Raw genomic sequence first — 24,308 nt, 5'->3', positions numbered from 1 at the left:
TCAAATGGAAATGGGAAAGGACCTTCAAGCGTAACATTTTGTTTTGGTTTGAGTCAAGTTTAATAAAAGTTGGATTATGTGTAATTTAGTGTAACTCCTAGAAGCATGCCACATTTGATGGCTCCAGGCTTCAAATTTAAGGGAGTTTTAGATGAATGGTTCCTTTCAGCAAAGGGAAAATGAACAAAGTCCATCAAATAAAGAATAATAGAAAAAGTGCAAATGTCTTGCCGAAACTTTAGGCAAGTTTGTATGTTGGATATAAACTTGATTTGATGACTTCTGTTTGACAGCAAGTAAAACATAGTTAAACAAGTTTAAATACACAAGAAGTTCTATTATTTCAGCTTTAAAAGTTAAAGGGGATATAATGTCTCATTTTGAATAACTAAAGTACTTGGTCAAATAAGTAATAGAAGGCAGTACAAGAATGTAGTACAACATGTTGAAGTGGCACATCTTGAGTCTACACAAGTAGCCAGTAGATAAATAAGACATAGCATGTTCTTTTACTGAACAGCAATTTTTCTTGAAATTAATTTAAATTGACTTTATGCAAATTAATAAAAACCGAGTGAAACTCCCAGGCAAATTAATTTGCACATCTTGCTTTTTTTTAATTAAAAACAATTCAACAATCAACCCAAAGCAGTTTTTTTGTGACATGGCAAATAAATTCAAAAGGATCTAAGTGTACTACAACAATATAGTAAATTATTCTGACATTTCTTTAATGTGGAGGTGTGATATGAAAGATTATTTTCATATCAATTATTTATGCAATTATCAATATTCACAGCTATGTACATTCATGTCAGTTTCAAAGCAATATGAACTCTGAAACAGAAAATAAATTCATAAAAATAAAATAGATAGAAAATGCTCCAAATGAAACTATAGAATTTTCTTAAAAAATTTAATTGAAGAGACAATCTTTACAATGATATGAAGATTAAATTAAGATTGCTTCATTTTAACCATAGGCACATAGTTTGTTAATATCTGAGGCTTTAGAGAGACAAGACGTCTTCCTGGCAGACATTTTGAAACCTACCCAAACTGAGGCTGAGCAGGGACACCAAAAGTATCCAGTGCTATACACACTAGTGCTTGTGTAAACAAAAACGTTGAGGACTAAAGGATCTGTGTCCGTAGCTGGTGCCCATCTCTTCAATCAGAACATCAGATCTCTGGTTTATCTCCATTACACCACCGCCATCATCCACCCCAATATAAGACCCCACAAACCACAACAACCAGTTGTTCTGGAAGATAAATAAACATTTCTTTGTGTTAGATTATTATTATTTTTTTTTTAAACAATAACAGGTTCTTTGGCATAAATATCCATCTTTCTCAACCCACTAAAATAAAGTGAAATCAAAATAAAAATTATTATAACATACCTGAATGCCCCGTAAAAAAAGAAAATCATAAATGCTTCTACGATATTAAATAAAAAAAAAAGAGAAACATTGGCTACATGGGGGAAAAAAGAAGAAATCAAATCTACTACTTATACATAAGCATTGATTAGAACTAAGAACTGAAAAATAGCAACAAATCTCTATTAGCCAATCATATGTTTTACTCTAGATCTACCCAAAACATCCCTGTAATAATAATAATAATAAATTATGTCTTTTAAAGCAACACAAGTTTCATACCATCATCCATGTCACCACTGTTAAAATACTGGTGCATGTCTATCTAAGGAGGGAAGAAAACCATTTCAGTGGATGAAGTTTATGATTATCAAGTTCTTTCAGGTCAATTCTGTTTTAATTAAGAGATTAAATACTGCAGACCAGGCCAACTGCAGAAAAATTACAGTATATATCTATAAAATGCCAACCGCTGATTTCACTCAAATGTAAAGCCGCTTCAGTCATGGACATTATGGGTCATGAGTCTGTGTTGCATGTAGCAAAACACAAAATGAAACTGCTCTACGTGGTGCTCTACATTTCCTCTCAATGAACTGATTTAAAGGGATAGTTCCCCCGAAAATGAAAATTCTGACATCATTTACTCACTCCTCATGGATACTGAAACATTTATTTCTTCCGTGAAACACAAAAGTAGATGTTAGGCAGTATGTTAGTCTCAGTCTCTCTGTCATTCTAAAAAACACTTTTCTTTGTGCTACAAGGAAGAAAGAAATCAACACGGGTTTGTAAAAACATAAGGATTAGCAAATGACAGAATATTTATATTTTGAAATTTCCCTTTGATAAAATGACAACATTCACATCAGCTCAATAGGCTACAATCAGCCCACAGAGGGTGAATAGAGAGAAGGCCCCACAGTTGGATAGATATTGATATACTGTGAGTAGTATATGTTGTTTCACTCTTGCTTGAAGTCTCAGGCCACCCTGACGGATGAGACTGCCCTGGCAGCTTTGTATTTTTAGGCGGTGTGTCCAGGGAGAGATGGTGGAAAGTGTGTGAGGCAGGGAGAGGTGCTTTCACCTGCTTTCACTTTGATCGATTGTCTTACTAACGATGGCTTTTCCAAAAAAGAAAATGGAGCAGTGTGGAAAACATGGAAAGCTTACAGATAAAAAGCAAAAAAAATGTGCACACCTCACAAAACTGCTCTCCTTGTTACAGCTGATGTAAAACAGGTAAGGTGAGCTCAAAAACATCCTTCATCTTAATTTCTTCCATAATTTTGTTGACCAGAAGGTACTGTAGTTTCAACAGAAGGTAACTCAACAGAGGCAGAAGTTTGCAATTAGGAAAGCCTTGTCTAATTATATGAGATGATTCGGAAAGAGTCCCATGGTATCCATAATTGGTACCAAGATGACTGGGAGACATCACTGTGCCCCTCGCTTTACGATTAAGGGGTGGGTTTACAGGTGGATTTTCTGGAAGACAATATGTGAAGCTCTCCTGCTGCAACCATCAACCACAGAAGGCTGTTCCTGAGGGCCTCTGGCAGGCTTCCCTTCCCTCATCTACCTCTCTCTTTCATCCCTCTTTCAAGGGGACAGGTTGAGCTGCTTGGTGGATTTATTTGGGTAATTAATGGCCAGGCTGATGGCTGCGATGTTCTTCAGAGCCTGGGCAATAAAACAGGAGAGAGAAAGATATAAAGAAAAGTGAATGAGTACAGGATGAATGAGAGGGGGAAGATATAAGGGAGCACAGAGGTAGAAAATGAAAGAGAGAGAGAGAGAGTACCATTAAGCAAAACACTGTGGGCAATTTATCAAACTGTTTAACACATGTGGCCCTCAGTGCTCAGCAAAACACACCCACACGCATGCACGCTCACACAATTATCAAACTTTAAATACGGCTCTGTTGTGCCAATTAAAAAAAAAAAAGAAAAAAAAAAGGCACATAAACACACGAACACGATAATGTTGGTGAAACACAAAACATCTACCTAAAATACATTTACAGGCAGAATCCTGATTTGGTTTTTTTTTTTTTTCAAGCTAAAATGGTGCTTTGGATAAATACAGGGCATTAATCCTATCCTACACAACACAATATAGCCCTTTACCTTCCCCTCTACCGGAGATGAGGCTGTGCCACACCAAACAGGATAATGGGGTTAATTACTAAATGCAATAGAGTTACCTACAGCCCACACACAAACACACTCAGCCATACACATATATAGAGGTTTGTGAGCAAAACGATGGTACGGGGCAGAACTCTTTAGCAGGCCCACACGGAATCTACGTCACATCCGAAGGTTCCGCAAATTTCTGCAGAAATCAAACACTTGACATTTACAAAGTTCTGCATATCCAATGCACCACGGATTTTCATTTATCAAAGCTTGACTGTGTTATTTCTGTGCCATTAGTGTGACAGGTTTCCCCCCAAACATTCCCCCCATCTGCCATGGATGGACAAACAGACAGTCCCACCCCAAACACATGCCACTGGTTGAACCACTGTTGCTGTGGGGCTGGCTGGGATTCCCAAACAAACAGCAATGTTTTGACAGAGCCAGAGAGGTGAATTTACTCAATTTACTCAGTTGAACCACTTTTGAGCATGGTATTAATCTGCGTCTTATTCACTAACCACCCGCAATCTAGTTTAAGCAGGTGCAATTTATACTTACCGTATTAAAGTGTTTACACTTTTTGGGGAAAATCAACCTTAAAATGGCTTATTTATATCTAGTTGTTTGTGCAAAATTAAGCTGGGATAGAAGAAAATATAAAAAAAATTCTTCGCAGAAATGTGATAAAAAGTCTACAGATGCTTTGTAGGCCTGCTGTTTATTTAATTTGATACAATCTGCACATTAATTTGTATCAATATCCTTTCTGTTCACCTTTGTTTTGCAGTTACATTTGTTGCTTTGTGTTATAATAATATTTAGTTAGAGCAGCCGTGTGATGAGAAGTACAAATGTTTTTTCAACCATAGGCAATTTTGCGCTAATACCATTATCCATAACTGACATGAACAAAGGTCAATCCCACTTATACTTTAGACGACTCATGGAGAAAAGAGATAAGTTCCCAAATTGACGCTCCAATTACATTTTGTTACTGCAACAGAAAGGACAATCTCTACACAAACAAAGTGAAATACTGTATAAACAATACTGTTTAATAGTGAAACCAAAATACACTCATCAAATTTTCATGAATTACCCATACACTTTACAATGGAGCGGAATAACTGTCAGTCAATATGGTTTGCTATGAAAACAAACCTACGCTTTAAACATCATTATAAATGATAGGATCTTCCAAGTCATTATCACTCATAAACATATGGTGGGACATTTGATGCAGCCATCCATTAGGTCTATACATTAAAAAAAAAAAAAAGAAAATTCAACTTTACACTAAAAATTGTGGAGTGGTTTACTGTGAATTAGCAGCTTTGTGGCACAAGTTAATGCACTACTAAGCTGAGCCACATCTCACTACAGTATGTGTGGCTGTAATGCATTAGCTCTTAATATGGTTGATCTTGTCTATCATGTGGCAATAAGTTTCATCACAAACTGCACAACCTTTTGTAAATTGTATTTCAAAGTCTGTTAGCCTTCTTTTTCTATTCGTTGATTTATAGTCAATGTTATGTTTATTCACAATGGCATTTTTAGAAAGACCACCTGGTTAGTTATCTGTATTTATGATTCTAAAATGTAATACATTTTGGCTATTATGTTCTCAGCACCATTTTCTTGGTACAGTTACTTTTAGTGAATCTAAAACTATTGGTAAATCCAAGGCATTTGAATCATTTGATTGTAATAGTTATAAATTATAGTTTCTATCCTTCCAGTCTATATGTGCTTTTATGTATTTATTAGAGCTGTCAAAATTAACACGTTAACAGACTTTGGGACACTTTTAGTGTTACTTGAATTTCAATCTTTATACTATAGAAGGCTTTGTTTGAAAAATGTTCATAAATATTGTTACATATTGTTTTGTTCTCTTTCCTAAGAAGAAAATAAATGCATTTTAACAGGGAGAAAATGTATATACTGGGTCTGTCCCAAATCCTAGTGAGCTTCCTTCAGAGGCAGCATTAAGACCTCCCAGGCACGCTCCTAACGTGAAGGCTGTACCAAAAGGTAGGTATCTTAATTATGCTGTCTCATAAGATATCTCGTTTTGGCCAAATTTTAAGGTATCATCATCGTATGTATCCTTCCCCGGGTAGGCGATCCCAGATCCAGAACACTAAAAATGTGTGTATACTATGCGTATTTATGTTCATTAGAGTATCGCTTCATTCATTTCACATAACCTGTATTAGTCAGTTGCTAGTCCAGTCTTGTGTGCGCGTGAGGAGCGCTATTTAAATGATCCGTGGAGCTGCCACCTATGTAGATTGTTTCAAGTTGCTGTCTTATGAGGCATCATTCCAGTAAGGATGCTGCCATAGAAGACAGCTGTCTATGCAGGCAGGAGACAGTGAGGTAGCTATGAAGGTAAATCAGTAGCAAAACCCGAGAGCTTGCATTTTTGGATTTGAGAACTTGTACAATAAATATGTGTACTCATAAGTTGAAATTTACACTCACAGCACCGATGTGAAAACTTGTAAAATAAAAATTTGAAGTTGAATGTTGCAATCTGCACTCGCAGACAATAATTCAAAGCTTGTGTTTTGAATTCAAAATTGCAGACAAGTAGTCACAAATGTGTAAAATGATATTCACATAAATACAACTAGACATAAACTTGTATTACACATTAACTTTTGTACTTTAATTCATTTTCGCAGTAAAACCACAAATCGGCACTTACAACCTTCTCAGATCTGGCACTTTAAATCTTCACGCCTTTACTTTTGCAGCTCACTTGTGCACTTGTAGAATCCTGATGCGAGAGAGAGCAGTGTTCGGCGGGGGAGGGGGAGGAGACAAGAAGTTGTTTTATTGGTTGATGCCTAGCCAATGAATGCCACCGGTGTGGATCGTGTTAAATGGGGGTGTGCGTGTTCATGTGAATAATTTACCTTGCCTTTTCAGCAGATTCCTTCAATGTGAATTGCCAAAGATCAAAGAAATCTACCTACCTACTGATTTACCTGCATAGGCAGCTCACTAAGTTTTGGAACAGACCCGTAGACTCCATTTTCAGCACTTACAAAATTTGCAATTACTCACGATTAACTATGAAATATTACGTGATTAATCACGATTAAAAAAATGTAATCGTTTGATAGCACTAGTATTTATGCAAATACCTTTTTGCTGATAATTCTTGGTAAAGAGATTTAAATCTCAGTGAGAGTAACCTGGTTAAAAAATAATAATTGCTCCGTTTAAAAACCTAGTGAGCTGCCTACAGGGACAGAATTTAAAGCATCGTAAGGCTGACTGGCCGCATGTTGAGAAAACCTGGGCCACAAGCGGACAGTCCGTGCAAACTGTACTGATGGCAAAATTTGCGTCACGCATACTGTGCACATTCTGATCAGCAACACGAACAGCCAAAGTATACTAAGTATACAGTCTTTATGAGGTTCCTTGATGGTTAGGATACTGCTTTAAAAGGCAGCTCCATAAGTAGGCAATAAGGCACTAGGTTTTGGAACAGAGCTAATATAGTTAATCTAATATGAAGAGAACTAATAAATACTCTATGTTAGGACTGTGGCTGTGTAGTCATACCTGTGCAGTGCGCACTACCAGCTGTTCATTTGTAGTGAGAGCAAGAAGGTAATCCTGCAGAATACCCTGATCCTGATGGACAAATGAAAAGAAACATAGCAGCTTAATTATTAAACCACGACATTCATTTGACACATTTAGCCATTTTTAAAGGTCATCAACATAGACTTTACAAAATACTTAACATTCTATAGCACTTGCCAGGAGAGTAATCGTTGACAAGAGGCTGGTTAGAGACACTATTCAGTTCAAGGCCAGTTAGGCTAAACAGTTATTCACCAAAGACTGGCTTACGCTCCTGTGGCTCAACATGAGCTGTTATGACATGACTCAAACCAGACACCATCTAAATGACATCTGCTTCTGGTATCTAATTCCTGCTTAAACCACTTTCCGGAGTAAACAGTATTTGCACTATTCCAGGTCATTCCCATTGATCAAAGTCTATACTGTTTAAGGGTGTGTTCACACTTGTAGTTCGGTTCTCTTGGTCCGGACCAAAAAAGAAAATGATACATTTAGTCCTGGTTTGCTTAGCGTTCACACTGGCATTTTTAACACTGAACCTAAAGATACGAATCAAAAGGCATCAGGAAAAAGTCACAACCTAACCGGACAACTTTTATGACGTATATTTTGCGATGGAACTTGCCGAACATCCAAAACAATGCTGGCTGCTGGGCGAAATGCGTTCGTTATATTTATATATGGTGGTATTTTTACCAGCTGAGAACAATAAAATGTGTAAAGGAGTCAAAACAGCACCAGGAATTCCTCCGTTGCACACACAAACAAAGATATGCTGCAAGGATGGCTGACGGCGGTTCCGACGCCTGTACCGAACTGTAATGGGCAACATAGATCCTATGATGAGAAGAACCAGGTATGCTTGAGGTCAGTATTAGGCAAATTACTTCCTGTTTTTGGTCCGTTTAGATGTCTTTGGTCCATGCTGCGTTCATATATCAATCGAACCGCACCAGAGTTCGTTTGGAAGCGGACTGAGACCCACTATTCATGCAGTCTCAGTCCGCTTGTTTGGAGCGCACCAAGGTTCAGGTGACAGCGTTCACACTTGTTCAAATGAACTGCACTAACAGAGCAATCACACCAGAGTTCGTTTTAATCGAACCAAACCTGCCAAGTGTGAACACACCCTAAGTAAGCATTGTTGTGTTTTTTAATAGCTGTTATATGATCTCTGTGGTAAGGTTTGAGGGAATATAGTGGAACCTAGAAACTGCACAGAAAAATCAGTGAACATGTTCATGTCAAGGTAAACTTTGTAAACATCTCAAAATGGTTTTCGAACAGATGAAACAATGAGAACTGTATATTACGACAGTTAACACAGTTAGTACACAAGGTTCAATTACACAGATGACTAGGCTAATGAATAGTCATGCACCTATTGGCAAGAATTAGCCTTAGCATGTTAAAATTTGACCATGAACTCCAGATGGCACCCAAGACTATGCATGCAAGTAATGCTTATGACAAAGGACAAACTAAACAAGTGTAGCATAATTGGTGTTTTTAGGTTAAACATTAAAAGGGAAGATCTCATACACATATCAATGTTCATTTTTATTTAGTTTCCCTTTTCTATTTCATTTTAAAGTAGATCGTTTGGGTAACGCTGCCTGGTAGAAATGCACTAGTAAAAGGCAGGAAGCTGCAAGTACCTGTTTAATGGTGCGTTCAAGTCCTTCTGGGAACTTTGTATATACAAGGTCGGAAATCCCAAATACGATATGATGTGTGTTTAAGTGATTTTAGTAGGAATGAACGGACCCTGTTTTGAATTTAATTTTTCTTTCTCTCTTTTTCACTTGCGAACGCAGGAAGCTTCTTTAGGACCAATTCAACAAAATAAAGAGCAAAACAAAGCATTAGGTATGTAATTAATGATTTATCTATTCATTGTATGCATAAACCAGTTAAAGGACTCTTATTTTCTGGCAGGTTTTAATGTTATTCTTCATTTACAGTACAAAAAATGCATACAAACTAAACTGTACAGTCAAGATCATTACGTAAAACTTAATTATTACTAATAACAATTTGCTTCCGCCATGATTCTTAAATCAACATGCCAGAAGTTGTCATGTCTGGCCACTCAAACAAACAGAGCAATGTTTTGATAGTGCCACAGAGCCACAGAGTTTACACTTTTTCAACATTGCTTTTGAGTAGATAATTTTTTACTTTTTAATCTTAATGTCGCTACAAAAAAAACCAAAAAAAAACCAGATATAGCAGATAAACTAAGATACAGTACATGCATGCAAATATCCAATTCAGCCTCGCTTGCCTTGTAAATCAAGTTAAGCTCCCTTACTAAGAGCTCAGCTCTGATGATTTAAATGTGGAGGAGTTAAATTAAAACTCCACTGTTGGGGGCCTGGGTAGCTCAGTGGTAAAATACGCTGGTTAACACCCCTGGAGTTTGCTAGTTCGAATCCCAGGGCGTGCTGAGTGACTCCAGCCAGGTCTCCTAAGCAACCAAATTGGCCTGGTTGCTAGGGAGGGTAGAGTCACATGGGGTAACCTCCTCGTGTTCGCTATAACGTGGTTCGTTCTCGGTGGGGCACGTGGTGAATTGAGCGCGGATGCTGCGGTGGATGGTGTGAAGCCTCCACACACGCTATGTCTCCGTGGCAACACGCTCAACAAGCCACGTGATAAGATGCGCATTGATGGTCTCAGAAGCAGAGGCAACTGAGATTCGTCCTCCGCCACCCGGATTGAGGCGAATAACTACGCGACCACGAGGACTTAAAAAAAAAAAAAAAAGCACACTGGGAATTGGGCATTCCAAATTGGGATGGAAAAATAAATAAATAAATAAATAAAAACTCCACTGTTAGATTGAACTGTATCTAGACATCTCAAAACATTTCTTGACAGAACTCACGAAAGGCTGTGGAGAGGCTGCAGCCTTTTGAAAAGCTTGTTTTTGTCATGTTACAACACATTCTAAACCACTTCCTTTGTGAAGGAGTGGTTTTTATCATCCCTCACAAATGAGTGTTACTACACTACAGGAGAGGAAGAGAGAACGAGTCTGAACATCTTATCTGTTTTTTTCCCTTTCCGTCTTATTTCTGACTAACTGTGCAAGAGCAGATTATATAAACATTAAAACTCTGTTGCAAATAAATGCCGTCTATCCCTTAATAATTCAGTGGTCTGAACCAGGGTTGAAATTAACCAGGGCGTGGGGCCAAAATGCCACAAAAAGTTACAAAAATGATCCAATGTTGGGGCAAAAATGTTACAATGGAGAATTTATCTGTTATATGTTATCTAACATTTGATATTTAATAATATAATGATGCTGCTTATGTAGTTATGGATTTAGTATGGGTTTATTGCCTTAAGACATCATAGTGACTTTAGCTTTCAAACATACAGTTCTGTGAAAAAATGTTAGGCTCTTGTGAAAAATGTTGCATAGTGAGGATGTCTTCAAAAATAAAGCCATAAAGAGTTTTCATTCATCAATTAACGTCATACAAAGTCCAGTAAACATAAAAAAGCTAAATCAATATTCGGTGTGACCAACTTTGCCTTTAAAACAGCACCAATTCTCCTAGGTAAACCCGGACACAGTTTTATTTGTTGGCAAATAGGATGCTCCAAGCTTCTTGGAGATTTTGCCACAGTTCTTGTATCTGTTTAGGCTGTCTCAATTGCTTCTGTCACTTCATGTAATCCCAGACTGACATGATGTTCAGTGGGGGGCTTTGTGGGGGCCATGACATCTGTTGCAGGGCTCCCTGTTCTTCTATTCTAATCTTTTCTATTTGCAAAAGTAATGTTTGGGAGTCTAAAATTTATATTTCCTATTGACGCACTAAAGCTGAAGATATAAATAACCATCTTAAGACAAATGTTTTTATGAAACATTTTAAGTGCCTAAAACTTTTGTACAGTACTGTATGTATTCACTGACTATCTCAAAGGCAAGTGTTGTTAAATGTGTAGCTAACATGAGGTGATTTTGTAATAAATTAATAAATACAATCAGCTTTGAAAACACTAAATATGAAGAAAACCCTTCCAACAAGACCTACCATGACAGTAAAATGTCTTTGTTTGTGTAATCTAACATAGTGACCGGCCAACTATTGAAAATGTATTCTATCATAGCATTTATTGTGTTACTGTATGTGTTTGAGTGCATTATTTATGTTGATACGACATAATGCAACAACCATTTTTGTAATAACCATAATTGTTTAGACTGTGAATGTATTTCAGTTAGTTGAAATTCAATTGAAATATTTGACATATGGATAGCATGTTGTTTTTATGTGGGTAGAAAAAAATATAATCATTAAATGGACAAAAATGCCCCCTAATTTACTTTGTAACAACATGATGTTATGGTAAATGATGACAGAATTGTTATTTTTGGGTGAACTATCTCTTTAAAATAATTTCCAGGGGGCTAATATTGCCCTTTAATATAAAAGTTCATTTCTGACACTGGTCTGAGCCCAATTTTATAAAGTAAACAAATAGACCACTCATCTGGTTGCAAGGAAATTGTCTGAAATCTTTATGGTCAGTTCTGAGAAGTGCAGTGGTTGTGGTGAGGGATTACAGTTGACAGCCTCTTTATAATGAGCCTCAACAGTGCTGAGAGTCTATTGGTGTAGCCACTCAACACTTCATCCATTTTCCTGTCACTTCACCAGACTAATGCTCACTTAAACATATCACATTCAAACTCACACACACACAAACCACTTCACATTCTTATCCAACTTGGCTGTTAAAGGATTATGACTCAGTGATGAAAGGGTATTGTCGTAAATATTTTCCTCCCTTTCACAGGCTAGCAGAGAGATAGAGAGAGAGCAGCCATTTACTCATCATGAAGGTTTTACCTGAAATGACTCTCTCTCTATATAACATACTTTACATGTTCATATTGTGCCTTGATTACAATGTGTTCTTGAGGAACATTTGGCTTACTTTGAATATAAACAAGCAGGTTTGTTAGTGCCCTCTCGCGCCCCCTTTTCTGACTTTCTCTACCACACACTCATATATATTCACATACACAAAAACTATAAAATAGACCACAACCATAGCAGTGCTTCCATCACAGACACTCATTCACACAGACCCTGACACATTTCAGATTGAATGAAGCCTGATGGTGTTCCTCATATACTTCCTATATTTCTGGCCTCATTACAACTATGTTTCCATGTTGAACAATGTTTCTCAAAACAAAATGATGCATTTCATTATGAATAAAGGGCAACCGTCAAGATATTCTGCTGCATCCGAGTCTGACGTAACCCTCTGAAGACTCTGTCCTTTATTTTGTCAGAACTCAGTACAGTTAACTTGTATGAAAGCTCTGTGTTCTTATAATACTAATCTAAGCTGGCATTGGTTAATAAGTTCAGATGCACTAAAGTCAAGTGTTTGGATTTAAAGAGGTCATATCACGAGGAATTAAATGTAACCTGAGGAAAAAAGTTCATTGTACTATGGAAACATATTGTGACTTTCAGAACTTAAAACCTTCCACCCAGCTGCCATTTATCAAAACCAAGCTACAAAAAAAGGTTCAATTCATACTTCGAAAAAATAAACAAAAGCACGCACATCCAACAGCAAAAAAGTTCAATGTGGGTGCCTGACCAAATTAACTACGTCTACATCCAAGAATTTTTTGCATAAAAAGTTGTAGCGCATCAAAATGAAGCTGATGGAAACGCAAATTATCACTAAAATTTCACAAGTGTCGACATAATATTTTTTAGTTTAACTCTAGTGTATAAACTCTATGTCGATACTTCAAATGTCACGAAAAGCTGGAAACACATTTTGTCGAGAAAATTGGCATTAACACAAAAATGTGTCACATGACAGAATTTGCCCCGATCATTAGATAGCCTGTGTTGATCATGACGATGGTATACATCCTTGAAAGCCAATTTATTGTACGTGATTATGGATTGATCTTAACGGCATATATATCCAATCTGCAAACATGACACTTCCAGGAGTGCCAACACAAATATCTCGTATCATGCACATCGACAAGTGCACGGAGAACAAATTAATGGCCACTGTTTGTGATTAATTTAATCGCGGTAGCCATAATAGACAGCAGTCATGGAATTAGAATCTGAGAAGTAATACACTTCACAGGCAAAAAGGGCATTTACATAGAAGTCTTAAAGGCACAGCAGCAAAAAATGGCCTAATTAATTCCAAGGGTCAGAGAGAGGGTGAAAAATGGCCATGATAAACTAATTTATTATAGTTTTTTTAAACAATTGATCAGGGGTATTGTGAAACATCTGTGTGTAAAGTGAATGGTTTATCTGAATTGTTAATTCATAAATGTTCTGCTTAGAAGACATGCTTGAGTAAGGAAGAAGAGGACAGTCACTAACCATGGCCTTGACTTCAGCGATGAAGAAGAGCTCGGTGAGAGCACGATGTAGGGGGAGGAGGACTGTAACGCTGGTGGGGTCCTGACTCAAACCGCTTTCCATAGTGGTGAAGAGCTGCCACAGCGGCCGCAGAAGTGTAAGGTCACAACCCCTGCAAACAGACAGAAAAACACACAAGTGAGGTCGTTGCCACTCTGAGCTTGCCGTTATCATTACTCATATTTTAAGTATGTGGCCAACTGTTCCGCCCTATAATGATCCTTATTTGATGAGCAGGTGGGCATTTGCATGGGCTGTTCTTCTGACACCACAGGTCCATCTCTTTATTTCTCTCTCACACACTCTGTCTGTTGATGATGATGTAACTGTGTCCAAACACCATGGAAATCATGCAAATCACCCTGACATGTTGCCATGGGAACAATCAAGGCAGAAAGCCATTGTCAGCTGCATTATGCAAAAGCTTTGTAAATCTAGATATGCAGCACTCACCCAAAACACACTGACAAAAGGAGTCAAATGTAATATGAACCCATTCAGAAAAGGTTTTGAGGAAAACCACCAATAAGATAATACACCCCTATTGCTCTCTTATGGGAGAAGGCAATTTGCCATCTGATCGCAATTTACATCATGGGTTTCACAAGGGGTCAGTTCAGAATGGCATACTAGTACACACTATTACTATTTCTGCCGTTTATATGTATAGCACAAATAGTAAAGAGTAGTGTTGTAGTATGCCATTCCAATCAAAGCTAGGGTCTCTACAATGTATTATTAATAGAATAGTTCACCCAAAAATTATAATTCTCGCATCATTTACTCACCCTTATGCCATCTCAAACTCGCATGACTTTCTTCCACGGGACACAAACGAGGATATTTTGATGGAGATATGGTGTGAATATACCATAAATCTCAAGTCAAAGGGGTTCAAACTTTCAAGCTCCAGAAAACACATAAAGGCAGCATAAAAGTAATCCATATGACTCCAGTGGTTTAATCCATGTCTTCTGAAGCCATCAGATCGGTTTTGGGTGAGAAACAGGCCAAAATGTAACTCCTTTTTCACTGTAAATCTTGCCATTGAAGTCTCCTTGGCATGTTCATGAGAGAAGTTACAGCATTAGCAAGTGAAATCAAGCACGATTGGATAATTTCAGAAGACATGGATTAAACCACTGGACTTGTATGGATTACTTTAATGCTGCTTTTATGTCCTTTTTTGAGCGTCAAAGTTTGAACCCCTATTGAATTGCTTTGTTATGGATATATTCAAATCATACTCCATCAAAATATCTTTATTTGTGTTCCGTGGAAAAAAGAAACTCATACGAGTTTGAGACGGCATAAGGGTGAGTAAATGATGAGAGAATAATAATTTTAGGGTAAACTACTACTTTAAAAGTATTGGTCTAGAATAAAGTATTTATAAAAGTTAAAAAACAGAGAGAGAGAGACAGAGCAAGAGAGCGAGAGTACTTGAGGCTTGTTAAATTAGGCCAAGTTGCACCTGCAGTCCACAGAGTACAGAACTGACAAACCTGAAGGTTTTTAAAAGGAAGCTGCCACCTCATCTCTATAGAACAGTGGAAAGGATGTAACCACTGCTGGAAAGTGACTGCAATTTGTTGCGTTTAATAAATACTGTCAACATTTTTTGAAGGATCTATCAGAAAAGAGACACACCACTGAGACGGACACTGCAGGAGCCTCAGTAGCAGGTGAATGGCTTTCAGCCGCTGATTTCCTGTTTGGCGGCAGGCCACACCGACCTGCCACTCACAGATGTCAGACAATGGTAGGTGAGTGAGGGCTTGCTCATCAGCTAGCATCTGCTTCAAGATCTCAAAACCTGTATGGGTTTAAAGAGATTAAACATTAGTGATCTTGCAAACATTAAAGACTCTGGATAGTGTTTTAGTCGCCCTTCACTTTCATTGTGTGGGGAAAAAAATGCAATAGAAGTGAAGGGTGACTGAGGCTGTCATTCTTTCTACCATCTCCTTTTGTGTTCCTGGGTAGAAATAATGTCATACAGATTTGGACCAACATGAGGGTGAGAAAATGATGACAAACTTTTTATTTTGGGGTGAACTATCCCTTTAATGTCTACTGTGACAGCACCCTAATCCTGCACATGTTGGACCGCTTTCTTTGTATTGTTTACCTCCTCAAACCTCATCTATGAAAAAAATTAATGAGCTGGCAGACCCCATAAACGAGGCATTCCTTCTATGGCTGGGAAACCCATTTCATATTCCATTAAAGAATAATAATTTCAGAATGTGAACAAGTCTATTAATTCTTTGATTAAATATGGACGAGGCACAGTGTGTTCACAGCGACTCGTGACCGAGAATTGACAGCTGTGATCAATCACATGCTCAAAAAACTTACATAAGGTGGGCAACAGGGCTGAGGATTCCATAATGGATAAACATTGTAGTTCACATGTAGTTTAAGTGCTGTCAAGATCCTTAAAAGACTAAATGAACTGCATCAAAATGATGCTATGACTGTAATGCGCTTTGAAAGACATAGACAAAAAGGAAAAGGTAGAAACAAATGTTTTGATGGATTATTAGAGGGTAATCTTTGATTATCTAGGAGACAATGGCTAATGATGACGGCAAAAGTTGAAGATTAATTGTGGCTAAATGTTATTAAAAGAGATGTCAAGAGGTAATAAATAAATGAATGGAAAAGGTACCAGTCTGGAAGCGTCCTCGATGTCCACCAGTCACAGTGAATTTGTAGCCCCATTCTGTGTTACTCATATCAGTTACAAACCTGTAGTAGAGGGTGTCCCCTGGAGGAGAGAGAGAGAAAAAATACCAGTTGCATTTTGTTCATCCAGTACTTAAAGGGATAGTTCACCCAAAAATAAAAATTCTCCTATCATTTACTCACCCTAATGCCAATCCAGATGTGTATGACTTTTTTACTTCTGCTGAACACAAACAAAGATTTTTAGAAGAATATTTCAGTTCTGTAGGTCCTCACAATGCAAATGAATGGGTACCAAAATTTTGAAGCTCCAAAAAGCACAAAAAGGCAGCATAAAAGTAATCCAAAAGACTCCAGTGGTTAAATCTATATCTTCAGAAGCAATATGATAGGTGTGGGTGAGAAAAAGATCAATTTTAAAGTCGGCATGAAATCAAAATGGACAATTCTTATTTTCTTATTGGATGTTGCTTTTTTTATTACAAACGATTTATCCGTGCACGTTATAATTGTTTTTGTTTTTTTAAATGGGTTGCCCTTTTAATTTTTTATCAAAAACAATAACTTGCCCCCCAACTCGGAACGAATATTCTGCTCTGCTGACGCAAGTGTTAACCGAGGGTGGGGCTTTAAGTTTGACCAATACCCAGACGAGTTTCAACCCCTCCCCTTCAAGAGTCTTGTAAATAAACCTGCCTTTAAAGCAGCTAATGCAGAGATGAAAAGGTGTATTTTCAGATGTTTTCCCACAAAACTCCCATTCCTTACCCCAAACTTGCTTGGTTACGGACCCGCTGGCTTGAATTTACATTTCGAAGGAGGAGGAATAATGGCGAATTCGCGGCTGTGTTCGAGACATTTCACGCTTGAATTGCTGAGGTGATCACTACTGAATACAATGCGAGTCGGATGCCTCTGGAGTTTATTCATATTTCTAAATGCAGATATCTTGGAATGTACAGCACGAGTAAGTGTTTCCCCTTTATATTTAGTATATTGCGATTCAAAATGTTGAAATTTTGTAATCTTTTACTCGCTCGTTTCTCAACGGCTTCAGCCTATTCGTAAACAAAGACCGTAATGTGCTATTATGAGTGTGTTGAGATCGCTGTTCAATTTACCTGGTAACCGGCTCTGGCTCAAGCTGCATGGTGGAAGGGGTGTGTGTTTGTGTCTGTGTGTAGACAACTCGCATTCAGATCTGCCTCCACTCCATTTTGCAATGCCCACTTTTCACAATCCAATCAACAACCGATGGATAAAATCAAGTCCCCAGCCTACATTTTTTTCTTGTTCGATAACTCGGTAATATGTCACAATATGGAAGTAAAGTCGGTCACAACTTCCGTTTCATGCCAACTTTAAGTCCTTTTTTAAAATAAATTCTCCTCCCTGCTCAGTAGGTGGCGATATGCACAAAGAATGTGAATCCCCAAAAACAAAAGAAGAAGAATGTGAAAGTGGAGACTGATAGTAAAAAAGGACTTAAATATTGATCTGTTTCTCACCACCACTTATCACATTGCTTCTGAAGATATGGATTTAACCACTGGAATCATATGGTTTACATTTATGCTGCCTTTATGTGCTTTTGGAGCTTCAAAATGTTGGTACCCATTCACTTGCATTGTATGGACCTAAAGAGAAAATCTTTGTGTTCAGCAGAAGTAAGAAAGTCATACACATCTGGGATGGCATGAGGGTGAGTAAACAATGAGAGAATTTTCATTTTTGGTTGAACTATTCCTTTAACCTAAACAGATTAATAATGTGTACATCAGCAAATCTAAATCAAAACAAAGTACACATTTCTATTATAATTTATTGATAAACCATTGGCATAGACTCACATCCAAACATGTCTTTTCCTTAAATTCTCACCTGGAATCTCAAAGTCTGTCCATTTCTGGTGTGAACCGCTGAAAGTGTGCAGGTCCTGCAGGAAGTCACAGCTGCTGGCCATCAGGAGCTCATCACATCCTTCCTCTGTGTGACAGCGCGAGTCAAACTTCACAGACAGGTAGATCGCTCCAGGGATGTGCACCTTATCCTGACGTAAGACAAAAATGTACAAATGGGAAAAGAGAGTGGTCCAGATTCCCATTTTAGGTATTTCAAGACAGTTTGAAGAATAAAAAACTGTAGCTTGAGCAGATAAATAAAATGCCACTTTAAAGGAGTGCGTTATTGCCAATAATTTCTTTAATTTGGACATATCCAGGGATTTTGTGTAAAAATAATTCTTACCTCAAAGTTAGTGTTGTTGTCGTAGGGGTGTTTGGATTCACGGACCTGCACAGCCATTCCAGGCTCCTCCATAAATTGACATGCTGTCAGTGACAGATTACCCAGCATGCTCTGGCTGCAGCCCCTCAGAACCTTCTGCAAGATCTGAGTCCCAACAAATGATGAAGCATTATACATGTGCTTATATTCACATAAAATCTTAAGTTACACTCAGTCGCTCAGTTTGAAAGCCATTTCAGCAACTTACAGTATGTAATCCAGCATACATGATATTTAACATATCATACACAAAACACAATGATAGTGAAGAAAAGAGATGCACCTTATGTCAAAAATGTTGCTAACCCCTGCACAAATACATTTATACTAGAGGTCGACTGATAATGGATTTTGCCGATACCAATAACTAAAGAGGTGGAAAAGGCCGATAACCAATTAATCGGTAGATAGTTTTTATAATCGATTTATAGAATGTTCAAAAAAAAAAAATTGAACCAATGCGTTCTAACTGTAGAAACCTCCAGCTCCAGCCACAGAGGAATATGGAGGAATTATAATAATAATAATAATTAAAAAAATATCTGCAACTATTGGCATAGATTTTTGCCGATATCTGATAGTTCCAAAAAGCAACTATCAGCACTGATTAATCAGTAAGACCGATATATATCGGTCTACCTCTAATTGATATATTCTAACAATACAGTTCATACACTGAGACTTATAATACAGAGAGTTTACCTAAAGATCTACAAATCCACACATTCTTTACTCTGCTCACCTTCTCCCACATTGGTCTTTCCTCTAGCTGCATGAGCATGTCCAGTATGTAGGCCATGTGAGAAGCACCACTCAGCTCCAGATCGTCCTCTCTGATGGGTTTGTCGGAGGGCCAGTCGGCAAGCAGAGTCGCCAGCACGTGACGCGCGTACAGGATAGCAATGGCCTCATTCACCTTGAAAAGGTACTGTCGCACAGCCTTGTTACTGCGCGCATCTAGCTCTTTGTGCAACAGAGCTGAGCTTTTCGTGCGCCGCTGTTTGGTGTAACTCAGCTGTAGGTCACTCTCAGTGTTAGTGATGAGTTTCTGTGTGACAACGTTTGTCTCTTCTGTGGCTCGTTCACACCGGGTGGGTTTAGACTGAGGGTCAAAGAAGGTCAAGTGAATTAACATTAACTTTAGAAAGTACAATGGGAAGAGGTTTAATCTTAAACTTCTTTAAGATTTATCATTTATCTTAATCTTACCACATAAGGCACAATAATTATATCAGTATCTACAGCCTTGGCACTCCTCTCCTCAGAACGAGGTCCTTTAGATGGCTGCCACTTCTGTGCCAGTGTACGAATTGTCTCATCGGTTTTTATAGCATCACCATCAAACCTGGGAGAGGATATGTTAGAGAAAAGGATTATGGGAGAGATCATAGTATTTAAAGTCTTTGAAGTTATTTTTACCCTTTTGTTGTGTCATGGTCACGCACAATTTATTTATTATTTTTTTTTACGAATTTTCTTTTAACTTAATCCAGTTGGAAAAAAATGCCTTGACTTTATTTACATATGGTATCTAAAAACAAAACAAAAAATTGGACCATTTTCTTTACATTTTATTGGTTTTATTTCACTTTGTTACACCTGCTACATTCACCGGTCAAAAATGACCGGCCATTGAAAATGAATGGATTAGACTACAAAATTCAGAAATATTAAGTGTTCAGGAGCATCCCAATTCTCTAGATGAGAACATATGTGGATGTGTGTTTGCACACACAAAGTCTTCGGACATGTGCCCATGCACGCACACACACATGTGCATCTTTTTTCCAGGTACATTCTTTGAGGGATATTTTAAGATCTTCTTATCATATTATGTTGTGTTTGGGCTCGTTTGAATTGAGATAGGGTGCTGTAAGACACGATATGTTATTGTCTATATTATATGTATGTTTCAAGAAGTAATAAGGAAAAACGTGACAAAAAGACACTCCTGTTTATTATATTTATGTGTGTCAGTGGGAATTTTATAGATTAATACTCACTGCAGTTTGGACTCTGAGAAACAAATTTGCTCATTGCGTTTTACTAATTGAGACATTTCCAATGGTATATAACACATGGCTATGTCATCCTTTTTTATGTTTTTATAATTGTTGTAATAACAAATTTACTATTTATGAGAACAAAACAGTTCTAATTTGTCAGCAAATTAAAAATAATTATTTAAGAATTGGTAAGATCAGCTTTAAGCATTCCATAAAATAAATCATATTCCATTAAATAATTACTAAAACTTGGTTATGTGTGCAACTGGAATGAAGATTTAAAGAGTAACTCACCTCTTCTGCACCTCAAGGAAAAATGAGTCTGTTCTCTTCATTTGGAGCTCATACATGGCTCTCAAGATGTGCAATGGGGCATTGAGGGCATCATGGGTAATCTGGGAGCAAGACAAAAATCAATCTTTCCCAGGGTCCAAAATTAACCATCATTAGTTTATCGAAGATTCCAAAAGGTTTTTTTTCCCTCCAGAACAACACTTTTGCAAAATATTCCTCATATTAAGTCACCAAAACAAAAATATGAAGGACAAAATCACTATGGGTCTTCATGTTTTTGCAAAATATGTTCTTAATTTACCCGCCTTTGGTAGATGTGAAAGTTAATTTTGGATTGCTCCTCTAAATCCTAGTTCTGCTCTCATAGGTTTGATGAAAGAAGAACAGAAGTAAGTAATGTCAAGTGCTGATAAGGGTTCAAGACTAACAGAAGACGCAAGAGAAGAACTCTGACCTGGAAACAGATCTTAGTCTCCTCATCCAGTCCTTCCAGTGGATCAGGTCTGTTTGGATCAGCATCATCGGCACAGCAGCCGGAGTGATCAGAGTCATGCTCTTTCTCCTTCTCCCTCTCTCCAGCCATCTCTGTGTCTCCATCCTCTGCCATGGAGTGGATCTCTCGCTTGGAGGAGTACAGCATGATGGAGAGGATCTCCAGGTCTCGTAGAAGCCACATCTTGCTGAAGCCCGTGCCCTTGCTACACTTACGGACCAGAAGTTGCATTAGGCCTGAGCCTTGGATGGCTTCCTGGGCTTGATCCACACCGTGCTTCTGCATGAGACAGAGGTCCTGTTTACACCTAGTATTAACATCAACATTGGGTGATCCGATCACAAGTGGTCAGGTAAGACAGATTGCCATTTAGCCCCGTTATGTGACCATTTGTGATCGGATTTGAAGGGACCGATTTGCATGATGACAAAGCGCAAAAAACAAAGATGCACTCTGTGATTTTTTCGCTAATTGCTTAAATGAATGTACACTCACACGAGATGAAGACTTAGTGAAAAAGCTGCTTTATTCTATTTATGATGTTGGATACACATTCAGTAGTGCCGCCATGTTGAATTCACATGACCAGCCAAATTATTCACTTTATCTTGATAATCCTTGGTAATTAAACAATGTTACTCATGAAATATATCAATCATGGCTGACTGTGAATACTGCTTTTCTACAATGTCATCGGTAACTGAAAACTTGTTTTTTTCGTGATGCTGAATCTACGGCCCTAAGTGTCAGCACAACATAAACACAAATATTAATGAGTGCACCTTTAATCTTTAACATATTTGCTATAACAGTTTATGTGTGTCTGGTACATACCTTGAGAGTGTTATAGAGTCCTTTAAGAGCCAGAGAAAGCACCCAGGTGGCCTCCACAGCATCTTGGGTGCTGCTCTCCACCCCCACCTGCAGCAGGTGGCTCACGATGGAGATGAAGTTCTTCAGGTAGAGGCTCAGGTGGGAGGAAGTTGGGGACACAGCCTGACCCTCAAAATGTCCCTCTGCATTACTGTTGCTGCTGCACTCATGTGCTTGGACTAACTGGTAGTCTTTCACTGAGAGCAATAATGGCAGACATGGAAAGTTAAAGGAATGTTCCGGGTTCAATACAAGTTAAGCTCAATCGACAGCATTCGTGGCAAAATGTTTATTACCACAAAAATTTATTTTGACTTGTCCCTCCTTTTCTTTCAAAAAAATTAATGGGGCCAATTTTTAGATGGTTTAAAGACAGAAATGTGAAGCTTATAATTTTATAAAGCACATACATTAATTCTTCTGTTAAAAGTTGTGTATTATTTGTCAAAGTTGTTTAAAACGTTTAGTGTTTTTGGTTGTAAAATTGGATATAATTTTACACAAAAGTTTAGTAAGCGATTTTATCACACTAAACTCATGTTAACACACATATTGTTTAAGTCTTGTAGCTATAATTTTTAAACAGTGAGTATCTGAACATTTACGGACTAGCCCCATTCACTTCCATAGTAAATGCCTCACCGTAACCCAGATTTTATTTTATTTTATTTTTTTAAAAAAAGGAGGGATGAGTCGAAATTCATTTTTGGGGTAATCAACATTATGCCACAAATGCTTTAGATTGAGTTTAACTTGTATTGAACCCAGAATATTCCTTTAATACACCTTTTTACTGTTATTGTGTGACTATGGGTGTGTCCAAAACGTTAAAAATGCTGCCTTAAAAAGAAATATCCAGAGGTAAGAAGGCATCAAGGAAAGTCCAAAGCGAATGTTTGTGTAACATCATGTCTACTGAGATGCCTCCACTTGTTTGATTTTTCAAAGCAGCATAGAATCTAAAAGGGGCCCATGAGAATCACATGAGAACGATTGTAACGAGTGTAACGATTCACTCGTCTCACGATTCGGATCGGTTCACGATACTGAACTCACAGTGCAGTTTGGTTCATGTTTCTTTAAACTAAGCCTGAATCAAGAAAAGTTAAGATTGAACGTTTTTATTATTATTATTATTAAAGACATGCAAAATAGTTCCTTTCCTTTAAAATTTAGCTAGTACTTTTAAGAAAAGTGATAAATGATATAATGGGACTACAAATTAGCCCAGAACAGGGCAATGGTGACAACAAAAGGAAATATTAGCTAATAACTCTACTTAATGAAAATACTGAATTATGTTAATTACATATGCTGCTTACACACTGTCACTGATTACATGAAATTAAATAAAATATTAAAATAATATTGTCTCTGACCACATTTAAATATTATAAATATTAAATATACTATATACTAAATATTAATTAGTATTACATTAATCTATTACATTAGATGTGCTGGTTTGAGTATTTATGTAACTGCTGATCTCCTGGGATTTTCACGCACAACAGTCTCTAGAATTTACTCAGAATGGTGTCAAAAACAAAAAACATCCAGTGGGGGCAGTTCTGCAGATGAAAACACCTTGTTGATGAGAGAGGTCAACAGAGAATGGCCAGACTGGTTCACACTGACAAAGTCTATGGTAACTCAGATAACCACTCTGTACAATTGTGGTGAGAAGAATATCATCTAAGAATGCTATTCTGAGATGCGTGTTGGCGGCACGAGGGGGACCTACACAATATTAGCCGGGTGGTTTTAATGTTGTGGCTGATCGGTGTGTATCAAATATATTGACAAGCCCTTCATTGTAATCATTGTAATCATCATATATTTGCTTGGTTATCTCTAAAGCCTTGGAAGCCAGCCAGTTTACTAAAGGAGTACCTTTATACAAAAACACTGTTTGTTTAGTGACTGGGCAGTGACGCAGCAAAGCAGCTGCCTTCTGTTTCAGACACACCCTGTGCAAATGAAGGTGGCTATGAATGTTAGTGACTAATGTGATTTCAGATTGTGCTGTTAAACGTCAAAGATTCACACAGCTTTGGGCTGCCAGAAAAGGTATTTTT

At 37.7% G+C, this 24,308-nt stretch overlaps 1 protein-coding gene across 4 annotated transcripts in view; it reads right to left on the bottom strand.

The window, feature by feature from the left end:
• Positions 1–322: 322 nt before the first annotated feature.
• The window catches only part of LOC127421962 (zinc finger ZZ-type and EF-hand domain-containing protein 1-like), a 76,447-nt gene continuing 52,461 nt past the window's right edge, over positions 323–24,308 (bottom strand). The window contains exons 43-55 of one of the 4 annotated variants that reach the window (XR_007894121.1): positions 22,192–22,427; positions 21,319–21,636; positions 20,865–20,965; positions 19,774–19,909; positions 19,307–19,666; positions 18,526–18,669; positions 18,160–18,328; positions 16,262–16,360; positions 15,238–15,403; positions 13,549–13,699; positions 7,121–7,192; positions 2,590–3,071; positions 323–1,265 (exon numbers count right to left, since the gene is read on the bottom strand). Coding sequence is in view for 3 of the 4 variants with exons in the window: in XM_051665226.1 (XP_051521186.1) it covers positions 2,991–3,071; positions 7,121–7,192; positions 13,549–13,699; positions 15,238–15,403; positions 16,262–16,360; positions 18,160–18,328; positions 18,526–18,669; positions 19,307–19,666; positions 19,774–19,909; positions 20,865–20,965; positions 21,319–21,636; positions 22,192–22,427 (2,033 nt within the window). In the remaining variant the exon portion in view is untranslated. Of the gene's footprint in view, positions 3,072–7,120; positions 7,193–13,548; positions 13,700–15,237; positions 15,404–16,261; positions 16,361–18,159; positions 18,329–18,525; positions 18,670–19,306; positions 19,667–19,773; positions 19,910–20,864; positions 20,966–21,318; positions 21,637–22,191; positions 22,428–24,308 lie in introns of all 4 variants that reach the window. The other 3 variants (XM_051665226.1, XM_051665236.1, XM_051665242.1) reach the window with 3 other exon arrangements.

Source organism: Myxocyprinus asiaticus, chromosome 3, assembly GCF_019703515.2.
Source record: "Myxocyprinus asiaticus isolate MX2 ecotype Aquarium Trade chromosome 3, UBuf_Myxa_2, whole genome shotgun sequence".
In the NCBI taxonomy this organism is placed as follows: domain Eukaryota; kingdom Metazoa; phylum Chordata; class Actinopteri; order Cypriniformes; family Catostomidae; genus Myxocyprinus; species Myxocyprinus asiaticus.
The sequence above is the reverse complement of the archived record's forward strand: the minus strand, read 5'-3'. Positions and strand labels throughout refer to the sequence as shown.